We start from the raw sequence: 18388 nt of genomic DNA on the forward strand, positions 1-18388 counted from the left end.
GTTGTGTCACACGCAATGCCAACAATTTTAGGCCTACAGACCATGCATCTTTAACCTGAACGAAACGCAAAAGTGTTTGAGTTCACTTTTTCTTTCTCTTAGTTTCTGGCTAGTTCACCCCCTTTAGCATCACTGAGGCTGTCAAACTGACTGAGGGAGAGGAATGATGAAAGAGATGCGGGGGGAGGAGGGGCGGGAGAGAGAAAGAAATAAAAGCAACGCCAGGAGAGACACACAGGTGTCTGTGTCAGATCATTGGGCCCAGTGAGGGCTGGCAGAGGAGAGGAGGGGGGAGAGAGGCTGGTGTTAAATTACAGTGGGCCTGTGTGGAGGGATGATCTGGGTCACAGGGTTCCCAGCATCTCCACTGACACACACAAGGGAGGGAAGCTCATCACCACCATCCTGCTGTTCATTCTCGGTAGACAGAAATACAGGAGAAAATAGAGGAAACAGCACTGGCACGCAGGTACGGAATGAATAGAGCTCGCTCACAAAGCCATAAATATATTTGAAAAACATCTATAGTGACATAAGTGAGAAATTAAATGGAAAATTGCAGTACAGTCACTAATAGGCTAAAATGCATGTAGCTCAAAGTATAAAAACGTCCAATCTCTTTTGGAAATCTGTAAAATAGTGCAACCCTTCCATGTGCTGGAAATAACTACCGGTAATCCCTGTCTGTTCAAATCAAACAACAGTCACATTTATTACCATCTGAGAGGGAAAACAGCCTCCGTAAGCAATAGCCAGGACATTAATCCAGCCAGGGTCACAGATAAAAAGCAGAGATCTATTAAGTATTAATGACAGACTGAGTATTGCCAAATCCCTTCTTCCCAAAATGAGGCAAAAGCAACTGGCATTCTTCTATTTTCAACTGAAGCTTTAGTATTCATTGAGTCTTAAAGTCAATGTGAAATCAAAATGGACTCTATTTGCATTTTTAATATATGATTCATCTTTGCATGTTTTTTTCATTATATTTCATCAAAATTTAATAACTCGCTCCACCTCTGAAACGACTTTCCTTGGCCCTGTACCAAACGCGGTTCTCAGCCTGGTCCTCCTTCGAGTCCACACTTATTTGACGTAATGCTGTTGGGTAGCAGTCGGTTGTGGAGCCCTCATATTGTACAGGCAAGGAAAAAATATGTATTTTTAGGGATGTCAAAGTTAATGCTTAAAACAATAATACAATACTGTATGTTTAACAGTGTTATTAACATTCACATGATTGGTCAAAATCATAAGATTAATTGCAATTATGACAGCGCTATTTTGATTTTTAAAAATGTGCATATGGATTTGACAAAATGTTATGAAAAGTAAATGTTTTCATAATAATATTTAGTTGTTATTGTTAAAACAAAACGATTACAAATAATTTTCGTTAATTGAAATAAATGTGAAATGAAATAAAATATAAATATTAGATGAAAATTTTGGAAAACAATAAAATTGACAACTTGCAGAAATAAAATAACTTTTAAATGAAAGCTAAATAGAAATATAAAAAAAATCCTTAATTAAACCCTGCATTATAAAATTATAGTGCAATTACATTATAAAAGTTATTTTGGAAACAATTATTTATTTTGTTGTCTTTGTAATTGAATATATATATATATATATATATATATATATATATATATATATATATATATATATATATATATATACAGTGCTATGCATAAGTTTAGACACCCATGCTAAAGTTGACTAAAAAGAGGAATAAAAAATCATCTTTTGGAAATTGAACTTAATGCCTTAATTAAATTTTTTTGGAAAAATCCAACCTTTAAGGACACCAATTTTCTTTGTGAATGAATAATGTATCGTAAATAAATAAATGTTCTTCCTTAAAATACAGGGTGCATAAGTTTGGACACCCCTATGTTAAATTCCCATAGAGGCAGGCAGATTTTTTTTTTTAAAGGCCAGTTACTTCATGGATCCAGGATACTATGCATCCTGATAAAGTTCCCTTGGCCTTTGGAATTAAAATAGCCCCACATCATCACATAGCCTTCACCATACCTAGAGACTGGCATGGAGTATTTTCCATAAGATCATCTCTCAATGCAAATCAAACCAGCTATTAGGCTAACTGAAATAAAACCATGCCAGTCTCTAGGTATGGTGAAGGCTATGTGATGATGTGGGGCTATTTTAATTCCAAAGGCCAAGGGAACTTTATCAGGATGCATAGTATCCTGGATCCATGAAGTAACTGGCCTTTAAAAATAAAAATCTACCTGCCTCTATGGGAATTTAACATAGGGGTGTCCAGGGTATACATTATGGAAATAAAATGGCTTGTGAATGCTGGGTTCATCAAACAGTCAAAATGGTGAACTGAGTTTCATCTTCCATTCCTTGCGGCTGTTGGCCCCCTCCCTGCAGTAATGTTCAGCATTTTAACATTGCAGTATCATCACTGCACATTTATGACGAACCAAAAGCATCTTTTTGATTAATGTCGTTACCACTTCTATTAAAAAATGTCTTAAATCATTAGCTTCAATGGCTTAGACATCTGTCCTGGAGCTAGCAAATCACCAGTTAAGACATCTGGCAAACTCACTTTCATCAGATCCGCTGTCACGTCTGTGAGACATCAGAGCGGCTTTCTCAGCCTCTCTTGTCATGACAACCATCTCCCCCGTCATTCTTCCAGACTCCCATCAACACATTCCCAGCATAAGTGGGCAGACGGCAGACGTGGTGGCATGACAAGTTTGATCGTTCAGAAGGAAGCAACCAGCCTCTAACTAGCTTTTTTTTTCTGGAGACAAAACATTGACATGCACATTGATTCATTCATATGGAGAAACGCCCTGAGGTCGTAAAAATATATTTTGCTAATGTCCTTGCACACATATGCACTCAGACACACTGCAAGCAACTCACTGCAGGGGCTATAGGGGAATAATTTCACGGTGCCAGGAGAGACAGATTCCTCTGAAATATGACCAAAGGCATTTCAACAAGATATGACACACACTCCCTCCTTCAGCGCCGTTGAGGGCGCAAAAAGGGCACACAATGAAGAGGACTGTCTTGAGGCAGGAATCAGCAAAAAAAAGGCACACGCTGGAGGCCAGGGTCCACACGTCAACCTGAGCTCAGCTGGACTTTCAGGAAAACAACCTGTGCCTGCACTTTGAGACACTGTGAAAATAGCCCAGTGCACAAAGATATTCTTGGCTTTGTGGGTAAAGTTTCCTCCTGTAAAATTGTTTCAGGATTGTTTCTTTCTCGTAAGCACAGCTAAGGGAGCTTACAAGAACACTGAGAGCCAACACACACAAAAAATCACAGTGGCAGTGGACTGCTGAGATATTTTGGACTGTGAAAACCGGTTTAGAGAGAAAAGAGGGTATTATTGCCTAAGAGCAAAACTTTCCATTAATCTAATAGACATTCAGCTTCCTCTGAGACCTTCTAATAGAAGGTCTGGTTACAATAAGCCTCAAAAGCAGCTACTGAATATAAAACCATGAAACCATATGATAACTCTTACCAAAAGAGCGCAATGTCACTTGAGGCATTAAAACTGTTTGTGAAATATTTCAGAGTGCCACACCCAGGGAAAAAAGCTGTAGCCTATGATTAATCACTGCTAAGGGCCGTTCTTCACTCCAAGGATGATGACTATAACGATAACTATAAAGTTTTAATATTCATTCCAATTATGAACTCCACACCACAGCTATAATGATGACGACAAAGAAGAAAGAAATTAATGGAATTACCTTCAGAATTTTTTTTTTCCAGCTGGCAAACGATGAATCCACCCGATGTTGAAGAGCTTGAGCTTTTAAAGTGGCAGAAGACATAACTGCAGCTCCAGTTTATCAAAAAGAGGATGTTGTCGTGTGTTGGTTTGGAAGCTAATATAGTTATAAAATGATCAAATTAGCAACGATTTTTTTTTCTCCAGCTGATGTACGATTTAACACTCACAGCCAATCAGAATCCACCCAATCTCTAGAATTTAAAGTGGCAGACAACATTACTGTTGGTGTGAACAGGCCTTTGAAAAGTACATTCTAGTATGTACTTCTTAAGGCCTGTTTAAACCAAGAACGATAACTATAAGGATTTAACTGAGCTTTCAGTCACACTGACAACATAAAAAGGAGTTTTTTTTTTTTTTTAACTGTAGCTTCTTAAAGGATTAGTTCACCTCAAAATGAAAATTTCCTGATAATTTAGTCACCCCAATGCCATCCAAGATGTTCATGTCTTTCTTTCTTCAGTGGAAAAGAAATTAAGTTTTTTGAGGAAAACATTTCAGGATTTTTCTCCACACAATGGACTTCAACGGTAACCAAATTGTTGAAGTCCAAATCAATGCAGTTTCAAAGCATTGAGACAACGCACCAGGCATTACGTAATCACGTTGGGAAGGTCACGCTGGACATAGGCGGAAGTACCGCCCCATTGTTTACAAAGCGAACGTGTGAAGACTAATACAAACGCCCTTTAACAAAAAAAGGTAAAATAATGATGTCGGCCGATTTTGAAGTTGGAGGAGAAAATGAGATGTCACCTTTCCAACGTGATTACGCAATGCCTGGTGCGTCGCAGACCAGCACAAGACGTACAATTGTGGTTAAAAAGTATATACATTTTTATTTTTTTAGAAAATGACCGTTTGTTTCGCTAGATAAGACCCTATTCCTCAGCTGGGATCATGCAGAGCCCTTTGAAGCACTTCAAAGCCCTTTGAAACTGCATTGATTTGGACTTCAACAATTTGGTTACCGTTGAAGTCCATTGTGTGGAGAAAAATCCTGAAATGTTTTCCTCAAAAAACTTAATTTCTTTTCCACTGAAGAAAGACATGAACATCTTGGATGGCATTGGGGTGACTAAATTATCAGGAAATTTTCATTTTGAGGTGAACTAATCCTTTAAGATACAAGCTAAGTTACGGAAAGTTTGGTCAAGCTAACCATTTGAAAAATAAATACACTACAAGCTAGGCTACTAAAGAAAAGAAACTACACTGAAGCTATTTAACAACACTATCATAATAAATAGCAACATTGCTTTATGCATGTCATCTTAACTATGTAAATATAACAGTTAACATATTTTTAAATTGTCACTTATCATAGCCTACAAGTTATACATGGTCAAATTAAACATTTGTCATTTGCTAAAATCAGATCTATATAACATACTACTCTTAATATTTCTGCCATGTAAAAATATGGTAAGAGTAGTATGCTGTCCCGAACACAGTTTTCTTTCAGCCTATATTAACAAATATTAGCCAACCTTTACACAATATTAGCCGATTAGCCTGCTTGCTATGTTAACATACTAGGTGCATCCTAATTGACGTACTTATTCACTGTGCCATTTTGCATAGTGCGAGTAGTGTGTTCACAGTGAAAATACAAAAACATTCTGGGAGTTAATTATCAAAAAAAAAAAAAAAAAAAAAAAACGAAGTGTGGAATGTTGGACACTGTGAATTTATTTCAGATGCAGGACGACATCCGGATAACCTTAGAAACCTCACTCACTAGATGGTAGAGCACATATTGTGTAGTTTAAGTGCATAGTGTATAGTATGTAATTTGAAACACTGCTTATCACTTAGCCTGTTAGCTACAATTGCTATAAACGTCTTTTTTTGATCATCTACAATGATATAAAAACCTGAGAACTGTTACTATTACTGTTACTAACAGCTACACACCTATTTTTTGGATAAAAGTATTTTGTTACTGGACAAATATTTTGAAAACAGCTGTACTACTGTCATGCTGATAAAAATACAGCTAAATTAGAATAATAGGGCTACTTTTTGCTAATTGCTCCCCCTAAACTGATCAAATGTCATGATTATGCTATCGCTAACACTCACCAACACACTTGCATTAGATTGAGAAGTTCTGCATCGGTCTGACAGCTTTGGTCTTTGCGAGTAGCTAACAAAGTTATCTACAGTTTTTTCCAATAAGGAAATGAGGCAGTTTTGTGCAGTGCACTGATAAATTGTGCAGCCTTCAGAGAAGCCAGATGTTTTCTTATTCTTTTTTTTGTTTGTCTATTCTGTGCTTCAGCCTACAAATATATCTGCCTTTCTTTTTTGTTTGCCTTGTGATGCACTAAAAATGCTGAGCTGCTATTTAGAGTCAGGCATCTGACATTCTTTCAAGAAAGAAAAGCAGAGGAGGGGGAGACGGAATCCTGCTCACTCTCGGGTTATACAAACATCACCGAAGACTCATTCTTGCAGATACACACACACATACGCAGAGCACCTTGTTCCACATGTAGCCACATGCGAGCGGCAGGCATCCAATTCAGATTGCTCGGCTTTAGTCACACAGATTATTAATAAATCTTTGGTTTTTGTTCATGCACACACACACACACACACACACACACACACACACACACACACACACACACACACACACACCAGACTGAACAAGAGGCCTTCATTTTTGTCAGTTGCAACTTGCAAGATATACATGAATTATTTCCACTGGTTTAGCAGAATCAGCAAATGTCAGCATATGCAGATTACACCCATGCTTTTCACTATTTGCCTCACTATATATATTTCACAAGCCATTGTGAACACCCTGAAAGTGTGGCAGTGTCTATATTATGCTAAAGCTTGTGAATTTGCATAAAATCTCACATTTAGCATACAAAGCATAGCAAAAACATTAATAGGAAGAAAAAAAGGCTCTTATTGAAGTGCTCAAGTCATATCAAGACTGAGTGGGTCACTGTCAGTTGAGAGATGAAAACAATGAGAATCTAACCACCGTTGACCTAAATTTCTTGTCTAGAAATCAGTAAATGAGGCAAAGGGCATTTTCACAGAACATTTGCATGTTTCCACTTTCGTTTTGTTTGATTGGTTATAGATTTAACCCATAGATCCTATTCACCACAACCTCTGTGCATTGAAAATGGCTTGACTCTCTTTTTTTAAACAAACAAACAAAATGTGCATGTTTCTCAAAGTGTTTCTCAAATGTTTCTTAAGTCTGGTCTAGGCTGAGTGTTCACGTGTATGATTTGGTTTACACAGACAAGAATTGAGTGTTAAATTTAAGTGTCACCATAGTGATGTTTGCAGTATGGTCTATTTTAATGCTACATGAAGAAATAACCCCCGGTTTCACAGACAAGGGTTAAAACTAGTCTCAGACTAAAATGCATGTTTGAGCCATTTAAATTGAAAGTACCTTGCACTGACAAATCTTAAAATATGTCAAATGCCATTGTTTTGTCTCAAGATGCACACCAGTAATGTTTTTTTCTAAGGCTTCTTAAATGTCCTAATTGCACCAAGGCCTAATCCTGGCTTAGTCGAAGACCTGTCTGTGAAACCAGACCTTAAGATTGAGATTTTTATGATACAGCCTAAATAAAAGAAACAACAGAAAGAAAAACTTCTTAAACTTGAAATTAGCATTTATTTGAACAAGGTTCTTTCCAAATTACAAGTCTGTATTTTTCATTTCACAAAATATTTACAACAGAAAATCCCTCCATTTTATCCCAAGTGTTCAGTTAGTTTCGTAACGTTCATTGGTCAATGTTTCTTTTACTTAAGTAGTTCAAAAAAAAAAAAAAAGGAAAATAAAATAAAATAATAATAAAACAAACCAAAAACTTCATTCCCTGTTTCAAAAGTCATTTTTTAACTGCTAGAAGTTTTATTATTTTTCTACGAGTGCTCATAAACTCTTTTCCACATGCACTCAGTAACAAACAGGAAGCCAGAGGCTCCGTTGCTTGGAGCCGGAAATGGCATGAAACACAAGGAAGAACAATTACAGCATGACAGTAAATGCAGAGGCATCAAGTGCACCATGACCCTCTGAACACAGGCCATTTAGTCTTCGGCTGACACTTTGCGCAAAAGCCACCGTTGAGTAAGATATAATGAGAGGCCACGGTAAACACGAAAGAATGTGAAACCAATGCACCCTGCGTTTAACATACAGGATGTAAAGGGTGCGTTTCTGTGGCTTTGAAGGGCGTGAGAGAGAGAGAAAGACAGCGCCGTCTGGATGGGGACCAGACTGAAGGTTGTGGGTGGAGGCACGTTCTCGGTTAGCCTAAGGAGAGGACTGCGAACCAAGGTGAAGGACATTTCCATTAAAAGCTGCATTCAGTAGGGAAGGTCAAGCCAAATGAACAATGGCGGCGATGACAATGCTGTGCTGTTCCAGTTTCCGGGGTCTGTTAAAAACTGAGCTAACATGTGCTTGTGCTATTTGTGATGAATAATAAGACCACAGACTCCAATTTAAACTAAATGAAAGCTTAAATATGGAGGCTGGGAAAACTATACAGAGTTTTTGCACATGGGTGTTTTAACAAACAACAACCATGTGAAGTTAATAAAACTTTGTGGGCTACAATTCTCTCAACAGTAATTCGCCTTAAGTTTCATTAACAGCTGACTTAATGGTTTTACTGCTGACGTCCATCGTTTCGCCCGATGAGTCAACGGTAATTGCGCAAAATTTGGATCTTACAAAGAAAGTGCAACATTATTGATGATTCAACAAATGACAGCGTTCTCCGTTATTTCTGCGTCTCTTGCAAACAGTGAGTGTTATTTTTAGAAGAGCAACTTGCGTTCATGGTACATAATCACAACACCATTAGTGCCTAAATAATGTGCAAAGCTATGCTTGACTGTGATATTAACATTTTTTTTCCTCACTGCTCTCGGACATCAGCAGTTCATTCTAAATGATTGATAAGATCTGCATACAAAAGTGCCCCACATGCATCTCTTTAAGACATCTCTAAGTGGAAAAAGACGCCCCAACTGGTGACTGGCAGCAGTCACTGGAGCAAAGGTTAACTGGTGACGTAATGCTTGGTGGAAGACTGGCCGTAGAGGCTGTAGAAGTCAGTGTGCCTGTGCGACTGAGAGGCGTCGATCCAGTCGCGCATGGACAGGCTCTGGAGAGACTGGGACATGGCCGGTGCCGAGGGCAGAGGGGCGTGGGAGTACTCCTGCGAGCTCACCGGCCAGGGGAAGGAGCTGGAGCGAGGGTAGGGTGGATGTCCACGGTGGTTGGACACGGAGGGCACCCCTGAGCAGTAACAGTTATCGACCGTGCACATCAGGATCTTCCGCGCACCGTACTGGGGCAGCTGGGAGGCGCTGCCGTTTGGGTAATGGGAGTGCGGGAATACCGAGGCGGAGTGCGGTAGGGGTTGCGAGCCGGAAGCTGAGCTGCTGCTTCCTACGTGCTGGGTGGAGCCACACGGCCCTAGAGCTTGCTGGGAGGACTGACCTTCGCCTGGGGCAGAGCCCTGAGTGAGACTCAGGCATGGCTGCTTGGCAGCACCAGGACCTGATGAGGTGGAAGAGTCCATGAAGCTAGCGCCCGCTCGGCTGCTCCCGCTACCTTCGGGGAATGCCACGGAGTGCCTGCGCTTCTCGCACAGATACGCCGGAATACTCTGAAAAAAGTTTGCGGGAGCACTGAACGGAGCTGAAAATGAGAGGGAATGAGATCCAAGTATTAAAAACTGATTATGGAAATGGTTAATTATTAAAGAAAAGAGCATACAACATCAGAAGGTTTTATATAATTAACACTTGAATATGTGCAATTTTTTATACATACCTTCCAGCATCTTGCAGAGGTTTTTCTCTCTTTTCGAGATTTCAGACAGAAAGAGTTTGGAGTTGAGGCTGCCCACTTTGTACGGTGACAACGTGATGCCCACATACGACTGAGACCTAGAGTTCAAAACCAAGTTAATGTTTACACTTAACACAATAGCAGGACAGGAATGATGACTAATGAAGCTTATGATAATGATTCATGTATGAAAACACAGTGACTCACCTGTCCATTAGTATTTTCACAGATTTTGTGTTCTAAACAGAAAAAAAAGAAAGAAATTGTATATAAGTATATCAAATTGTGTATCGGGGGGGGGGAATAAAAAAGAAAAGAAAAACCAAAGTAACTATGTAAATGTCAGAGAACAAGCCTGGAATGTAGTTTTGCATTGTTTCCATTCTCATTGTTATAATAATAATAATAATACATAAAAAAATGCCATTATAAAAGTAAAAGTTACAAGTCAAGATGCAAATAATATATTAAAAGCCTTCGCCTAGAAAAAAATAAATCTATGGAAATGGAAGTTTGTGTATCAGCTTTATAGTGGCATATAAAAAAATTGATAAATAAAAGATGCAGACAGCAAGCTGGCCCAACCCACCAGTGTTGTGTGAGGGTTTTTGCACAACAAAGTTGTTGTGTGGGTTTTGGCACTCAAAATAAAGCCAAAAAAAAAAAAATCCCATAACAGATTGAACGTAAGAAGCTAAAATAAGACTGCAGTGAATACAAGCGATTCAAGGACAAGATGATAAGAGATGCATGTGGAACGTGCATGTCTGCAACAGACTTTTATTCAGTTTGTGAATAGCAAAAAAAACTTCTAAGAGTGTTTTCCTTTGAGAAGATGGCCAAATCTATATTTCTTGATTTTTCCAATAGAAATAGAAATTATGCTAACCGGTATTTGTTCAACCCCATGCTAAACATCTGATGTCTCGTTTGATGAATATCTCTAAAATCACACTGTTTACCTCAAGGACAACAAATATCTGAATCTGATTTAAAAAATGTCACTTTATATTTCCTGGATTCCAGATAGGTGACCTATGTATCTAGCACATGAAAAATGGATGCCTATTCGGCACGGGGCTAAAAATAATAATTTCCTGGCACCTGTTATAGTTTGCTATAAATCGAGTTCACCAATAGCAGCCTGGCACAAAAAAAAAAACCTTCATCATCCTCATCATGATAAAAGGCAAAGGCACTTTAAAACACTGCTAAATGTCACCATTTATAACAAACACAGGCCATGTAATATTGACAATGGCAATGAAAGTCAGGTCACCTTCATAAAACCGATTTCCTCTGCCTTATCGAAAACCATCTGAATGGAGCTGAGCAGTTTCTTTGCCTCTTGCTGTTTCTGGTGAAGCTGCAGGGCCTGTGCCGAGTTCTCCTGGCAGAACTTGGAATGGGCCTTATCCAGAACCTCCAGGGTCTTCCCCAGATCTTCCTCCAGGAGCTGCTGCATTTTCTGATACTGCAGCTGCACCTCCTCCTTCAGGTGTTGCACTTTATCCTGAGGTTCCACAGAGAAGCACAAAACCATAAATTATTATGCAAGTCCTGCGGTGTCTTAACAATGGGGGTTATGCAGAGACTGCATCTGATGTGGATGATTAGGAAGAGCCACTGAGGAACTGGATTTGTTATGGTACAAGAACCAGGCATAACCTTTATCACAAACCTGTATGAATGTACTAATGTGGTCATTAATCACATTAATAGGAAGAGCGTCCTGTATTAAAAAGCTAAGTGTTTAGTTCCAAAGCAAAGGATGCAGTTGTTCTGCTAATAATAATGTGATTTAGCTCATAAATGTTTGAACATATCACACTTACTTCCATGAGACATTTGTCAGATTCTAATTTGTAGAGTTGCTCTTCTATGTCCTGAACACGGTCCTCGATCCGATCCTGCTGTTTAATCAGCATTTGCTGCAATACAAAAAGAACTGATTAGGTCAACATTGTTTTTTGTTTTTTTTTTATTCTAATATATGTTTGGCTAAATTTGACTAAATCAGAATATCTGGCAATGTTGAGACAATCAAAATCATGTGATAACCGTACTGTAACTCATTATAAATATAGTAAAAAATAAAGTAAACCATTTTTTACCACAACCAACCAAATTTGCTCCTAGTTTTCAAAGAATATTGTCAGTTAAGACCATACTTGAGATGAAATAAGGTTAAAAAAAAATAAAAAACCATCACTTGTGAGCAGAATATGTACAGCATCTGCAAAGCAATTTGTATGCAATTATGCAAAATTATGCAAAAACTATAAACATATTATTTGTATATTAATGACACATAATGCAAGCTAAGATATTACCCAAGCCAATTTTATTCCTTGCTTTAAAAATTTATTTTTTTCCACCACCGTCATTTGTCACATGACCTGAGGTGGAGTGGAAATGACACTTTGGTGAAAATGATCATGGCATTCAGAACAAAAAGAAATTCTCCTGTGTGCATGATGTGTTGGACTTTGTTAATAAAGCAAGGAAGAATCACAAAGCTACTGTAATGACATGTTTCTAAGGAAACTTAAAATGTGCATTTAATACATCCTAATAACAATGTCGCTGAATTATACATGAGCAATAAAATTCATGAATATTCAATATTTATCTCAGTCCAAAGATCAAATATAAATGACAATGAGTAGAATGCAAGCTATATGCTATAAATAAAAGACGACAAGATCCATGTTCTACATCAGTAATGTTGGAATATAAATTCCTTTTGATCTATAAACTAAGAATTCTTCACAGTATAAAATCATTTTCAGTCTCGTTTTATTTCTAGACAATCTAGTATTTATATTATTAACTAGCATATTCTTTCTAAAATAGTTCTTTTAAAAACTACATAAAGAATATGAGAATGTGGCACTGAGACAAAAAGACTGGTTCTGTTGTGATGGGACAAATGTAACTTTGCTAACTTCCTGTTTCTTTCTTTTCAATGAATGCAATTGTCAAGGCCCCGCAGAGAAGGACCGGTGGCTGAAGAGGAATTTCAATTATTTTCCTTTCATATTCAATGGCAAACAAAGGGGAAAAAAACCCACAATCAACAAACGACTTGCGACGCCTGACAGAAGTTCAGTGGTACCTAAGGAACAAACCAAATTAGTTTTAATTAAACAAACGCCGCGTGCGAGAGGCAGTCACCAAAAAGAAGGTGGGGGGTGCTGTCATGGCAACAAAGCTCTTTTTTTCATATCTGTATATTCAGAGGGGAATATGAGGGAGGAAAAAGGAGGAGGAGAAGGAAAGACAGCATAGAGGAGAGCAAAGAGAAAGAACGAAGGCTCATTTCACACTGTCTTTCCCCATTTTGTCTTTGTCTGCGTCCGAGGCAGAGACAAATCGTGTTGACCCTGTGAGTGTGTATTTTGGAGCAAAGCTCCGTAATGAATGCAGGCTAGCTCACAGATAAAACTGCTTCCTGTAGAAAGAGGACAAACCTCAACCACATCAAGCCACTTATGCTCAAAAGCTTACAGGCGAAAAACAGGACTTGCGCTGCCAAAGTTGACTGAGAGCATGTCTAATTCAGTAGCGTGACGTCAGATTTTAATAACCTCACATGCGGGATGAAAGCTTAAACAAAACAGGTATTCTTCATAGAAGCAAAGAAGAAATCAATTTTGGTATTTTTCTTCATACTTAACACTCTTATATAATTCTGATTCATCTCAGCTACAAAGAGTAAAAAACAAAGGGAATCAATGTCAGTCTTCAGAATGCAGCAGTACAGGACAAACGCAAGACCCAGAGAGGGATGCGCTGCAAACTAATGATCTTCAATCACACCGTCTGACAGACGCTTATAACAGCTGACTGTACCCTCTGTGCCAAATGAACTACATCAATCACTGCCGATGATGCGCGCAGCCAAACCTTTTCCTTTCAACAGATTTTGTTTGCGGAGCGCATGACAAATTGGATCCACAATCACATGGTACTGGGTAAACTGACTTCTTTTTGCGCATCTCGCTTGTCCATCAACTTGATTTTCTTTCAATTTAAGATGTGGATCCAAGGAATTGTATTGGGCTGTGAATCAGACTCCACTAACCTCTCGACATTACCAAATACACCATATATTTACAGCAAGACATGCAATATTCATTTCAGTCCAGTCAGAGATTTACCTCATATAAAGTTTTACAGGGATGATACTTTATTAAAAGCCATATGGAGCCGTTTTCAACCTATACAGCTGCTTAATACAGTCATTTAAATGGATAGTTCACCAAAAATGAAAATGTGGTCATCATATTTACTTACCTTCATGTCCTGCATGAAAACCTGTATGACTTTCTTTCTTTTGTGGAACAAAACAAAAAATTTGAATGCATTTTTGTCCATACAATGAAAGTCAATGGGGTCCAGTTTTGCTTTGGACTCCATTGACTTTCATTGTAGAGACAAAAATGTTCTTCTAAATATCTTCTTTTTGTTCTGCAGAAGAAAGAAATGACAGGAGGGTGAAGAATTTTCAACAATTTTAATTTCGGATGAACTACCCTTTGAAACACTGTGAATTTGGCGGGTGGTGACGCGCGTCAAAATGGCCAACAATACATGATTGGTTTCTGAAAACACAAGTTCGCCATCTTCTCCTTTACAGATTGAATTGGTGTTTATATATTCTACATCAACAATCAGGACCAGAAGAAAGGTCAAGAAGCAGAAAACCGCATGGAGACAGAGAATGTCTTTGAAGCTCTAGGATCTAAGACCATGGCCTAATTGTAGTGACTGATGAGCTCGGGCTGCCGGCAGAAGCCTGGAGGCTGGAACCTAATACCTCATGGCAGCGGTGCTGGCTTGCCATCCAGGACGGACCTCTCTCAAGGGGGAATGGGGGTAGGGTGCTCAAAATCACTGTCATTTCAAACCAGCGTCTCCTCCGCCAAGGTCAGAGTGAACGAGGCAATAGCAACCTTGCCCTGAGCTACAGCCCCAGACAGAGCAATTTTGCCTTGTAGCAGATGAATGTGGAAAGACAAACGGTGTCCATCAAAGGCGGTAAACATTAGATTCACAAACACGTGCTACCTGCAAAAAAGAACTCTGGAAATCCCAAAACATCCCAAACATGGTTTCAGTTTCAAATAGCTTGGGCAACACAACAACTAGAGTTCATTTTGTAGATTGATTGGTCATTGCCTGCATGTCCTGTCACAGAAATGCCTGAGATAACTGATGGCATTTGATTTATATAATCAACATAAATGGAAATTATGCTGACAGCAAGCACATGAATCAAATTAGAGGCACCCGCTTGACCTTTTATAAACATAAAGCTACTGTAAAGGAAAAAAGCATAGGCTAATATGTAACTCTCAGCCACATCCAGTATTAACTAAAGATGTATGTTTTAAACATTAGGAGCAAATATAATATTGAAGTACCACTCTGGCTGTGACTCTGAATTTTATTTGGTTTTAGGTTCATGAATTGCCTATAAAAGAATAAAAAAAAACATCTATTGCATTGTGCATTGCTGATTATTTAAAACAAGAAAATCCAGGTTGTTTTGTTGCAGCGTGCCTTGAAAATGCAAGGGGTTGTTAAGGGTAAATTAAATCCAAATCTGGCCTTTTCGCTCATCTGTGCCACAGAAAATAAGACTCATCATTAAATTCTCCAGTCGCAGTCCTCCCCCTCCCCAAAACGCCACGCAAGGATGCACCTGTGCTGGGAAGATAAGCCCAGAGGAGAGCTTCGGTATTGTTTGCAGCTCTACCCAATTGTTTATCATTCAAATGGAAAAAAAGGGGGAAGGGGACTGAATAGTTAGCAACTACATCGATAAACCTCACCGTCTCACCCACCAAATCCAGAAGTGGACCACAACCTAGAGCCTGGAAGTAAAAAACATAGCATGTTAAGAAGTAGTGGCCACTTACTCTGATATCGTTTCGTCTGACTTCTATATCGCACACCGCATGGCCGTGGTTGGTGGCACATCTGGAGAAGCAGCAGTACTGGCAGACGGCCACATGCTCGGTTTCACAATGATACAGTCTGTATTCGTCATGCTGTGGACAGCTCCAGGCCCGCACGTCCTCGGCATCCACCAGTAAGTGTCCAGCGTTGGAAGAGGGCTGTTGGAGATGGGTTTGTACGTGGGAATGGCAGCAGGGAGCATTGCACCTGAGGCAAACCTTCTGGGCTTGAAGCGGAGGACCACGCCGGCACAGAATGCAGTGCAAGACTGCTGGCGTCTTCTCAACGTTTAACGCGTTGAACTTCTCCACAATGTTGGACAGCTTGTGGTTCTTCTCCAGAGCTGGTTTTTGGCTGTAGGCATGGTTGCATTCGGGACAGCGGACCATTCCTGCATCTTTAGACCAGGCCTCATTGATACACATGCGACAGAAGTTGTGTTTACAAGGGAGCTGAACTGGCTCCGAGAACACATTCAAGCAAATCGGGCATATGAGCTCTTCCTCGAGACAGTTCTTCCAGTTCTCAGCCATTTTTAATGCTCACAAGTCAAGGTAAAAACTGCATAAAATAGGCCTTCCTCTGGCGATACCTGAAATGGGTGGAGTAGAAACCACAAGGACCTTGTTTTACCCCACAAACCTCAACTTTGTGCCAATGAGAGTATGAATACTCCAGCTGAGAATACTTTTAGCTCAAGGAAACATCATTACACCACCCACTTCTTCATTCGTTTGTGTCAACTGTAGGCGTCTCGAGAATTTGGTGTTGCCACAGCACTAAAGTGGACTTTTCTGTCTTGTGACTTTAAATGCCAACACACTTGTTCATATCCTACATGTGTGGCTCTGATTCGCCCACTAGTTATCTATTACGACTATGAATAATCCAGTCTGCTGACGACCAGCTTGACAGCTTCTCGTTTACAAGGTAAAGACACGTTGATAGGCCGTTTTTCGAGAACAGCCTCGAGCGAGAGACTAATAAAAGCTTTTGAAAAGTAAATTATAATTCTCACGACAAGGCTTTTGTTGTTTTTTACCGCTGCTATTTTGACATAGCATTACACTGACATGGATTTTATCCCCAAAGAGGATTATAATGGTTCTCCAAACAGACGTGCATTACACTTTACATTAAAATATTCATATCTCACATCCACGTAGCGTGTTTTATAGTTGAATTTCATAGAAAATAACGATCTTAACCAGACCAATCGGTTAATTCTTACACATATGTGTAGACTACGCGCATACTAGACTTCCCCCTCATTATAACAAAGGAACATAGAGAGAACATACACTGGTATGTAACCAAGTCAAGAGAAAACTGGACTGCCAAGTGCCTTCACTTTGATCTCTTCAGGCGAGAAATAAATTAAGTCTTATTCCGATACACCTCCAAAAATAAACAGACAGCGAAACGGAGTGGTTCTTGCTACTGGAGTCTGTCATCTGCCATCTTGCGTCCCTCTTTAAAAATGAAAAAGAAAACGTCTCTGTTTGGCCCCCATCAAGCCTCTCTCGCTTTAGTGCTTAAAAGAAATTAAAAGTGGATTACAGGCGTGCGTTTCTTCGCTGGTTCCGAATCCTATCGTGGCTGATTCCTGAGAACGTGCATCCATGGGTCGATCCTCAAAACGAGCCGATCTCACCATGGTATTATTTATGGTTTTTCCTCTTCTCTCGTCCAGGCTTTGATGAGGGTTGGAATGCAAGGACAGAAAAGAGAGTTTCAATACACACAGAGCTTCACACTCGCTCCTCCCCTCCCAACGACCACTCCGCCAATCACGTGACTCATCGCTGCTTTGACATGCAAAAAGGAGGTGCTTCGAGCCACTGGGCGGGGCTTTGTTTAAAAGGGCAACTGCGTCGGGGAATATTGATTCAGCCCAGTGACTCGAATCTTTTGAACAAATTCACTCAAACGAATCATACACTTTCAGTAATCAGTGTTTTATGCAAGATTTACCAGAAGTCGGCGACCAGCTGCGAGTGTCTTTTTGTGTATTATGATTTATGAGGCAAATTGTTCACAAGTCTTATCATTTATTACCATTTGCGTGTCTAGAGGGGGTTTCATAAGGAAGAGAAAATATGAGACACTGTTCGGAAGTGAATGAGAACGAATCATTCAAAAGATTCGATTAAAAAACAATGATTCGTTCACTAACAATAAACATCCCAGGCTAACTCTGTTCTGAGTGTGATGTGAAAATAGTTTTATATTTACACAAGTATGAACCCACCCCAAAAAATAAATAATTATGAACCCACCCTTATTAATTAGCCTACCAGCTAACATAATGGCGAAATGACAGGTCATTGTTATCTTGTTTTATTGATCAGAAAACCTGTCAGGCTGTCAATAATTTTATTTTTTTATTTATTTTATTCTTGAGAGACCTTAATTATCACAGAAAAGATCGATATTTTCAACCCATACCCAGCTTTACATTTCCATTCCATTGATTGAATAGCTTTCATTGACTGGGTTGCCCTTTTAAGAGGAGCTTCGTCATAACCAAAAACATGATCAGTTCAGGGAATTATGTGAAAGGGGGGGATAACGGGGATTTCTTACTCGAGCTGTAATGACACGAAGTTGTTAAATTCGCTGACATAATCCAGTCCTTCCCACATAGGAAACTACTCAAACATCCGACAGGTGACGTACACACAGTACAGGAAAAAGAGTCACATTCAGAATCTCTGAGTCCTGGTGTTTTTGAGGGGAGGACGACGAGCACTTGCTCT

General features: G+C 39.3%; 1 protein-coding gene across 1 annotated transcript; it reads right to left on the minus strand.

The window, feature by feature from the left end:
* Positions 1 to 7440: 7440 nt before the first annotated feature.
* trim8b (tripartite motif containing 8b) lies at positions 7441 to 17414 on the minus strand. The gene is made up of 6 exons (XM_081393698.1): positions 15590 to 17414; positions 11498 to 11593; positions 10942 to 11175; positions 9870 to 9901; positions 9645 to 9760; positions 7441 to 9509 (listed from the first exon to the last, which is right to left on the minus strand). Exons 1-6 carry the CDS (start codon positions 16160 to 16162, stop codon positions 8866 to 8868), a joined length of 1695 nt encoding a protein of 564 aa, XP_081249824.1. The 5' UTR covers positions 16163 to 17414; the 3' UTR covers positions 7441 to 8865.
* Positions 17415 to 18388: the final 974 nt, after the last annotated feature.

This window comes from Scardinius erythrophthalmus (assembly GCF_964197995.2).
Source record: "Scardinius erythrophthalmus genome assembly, chromosome: 18".
NCBI lineage: Eukaryota > Metazoa > Chordata > Actinopteri > Cypriniformes > Leuciscidae > Scardinius > Scardinius erythrophthalmus.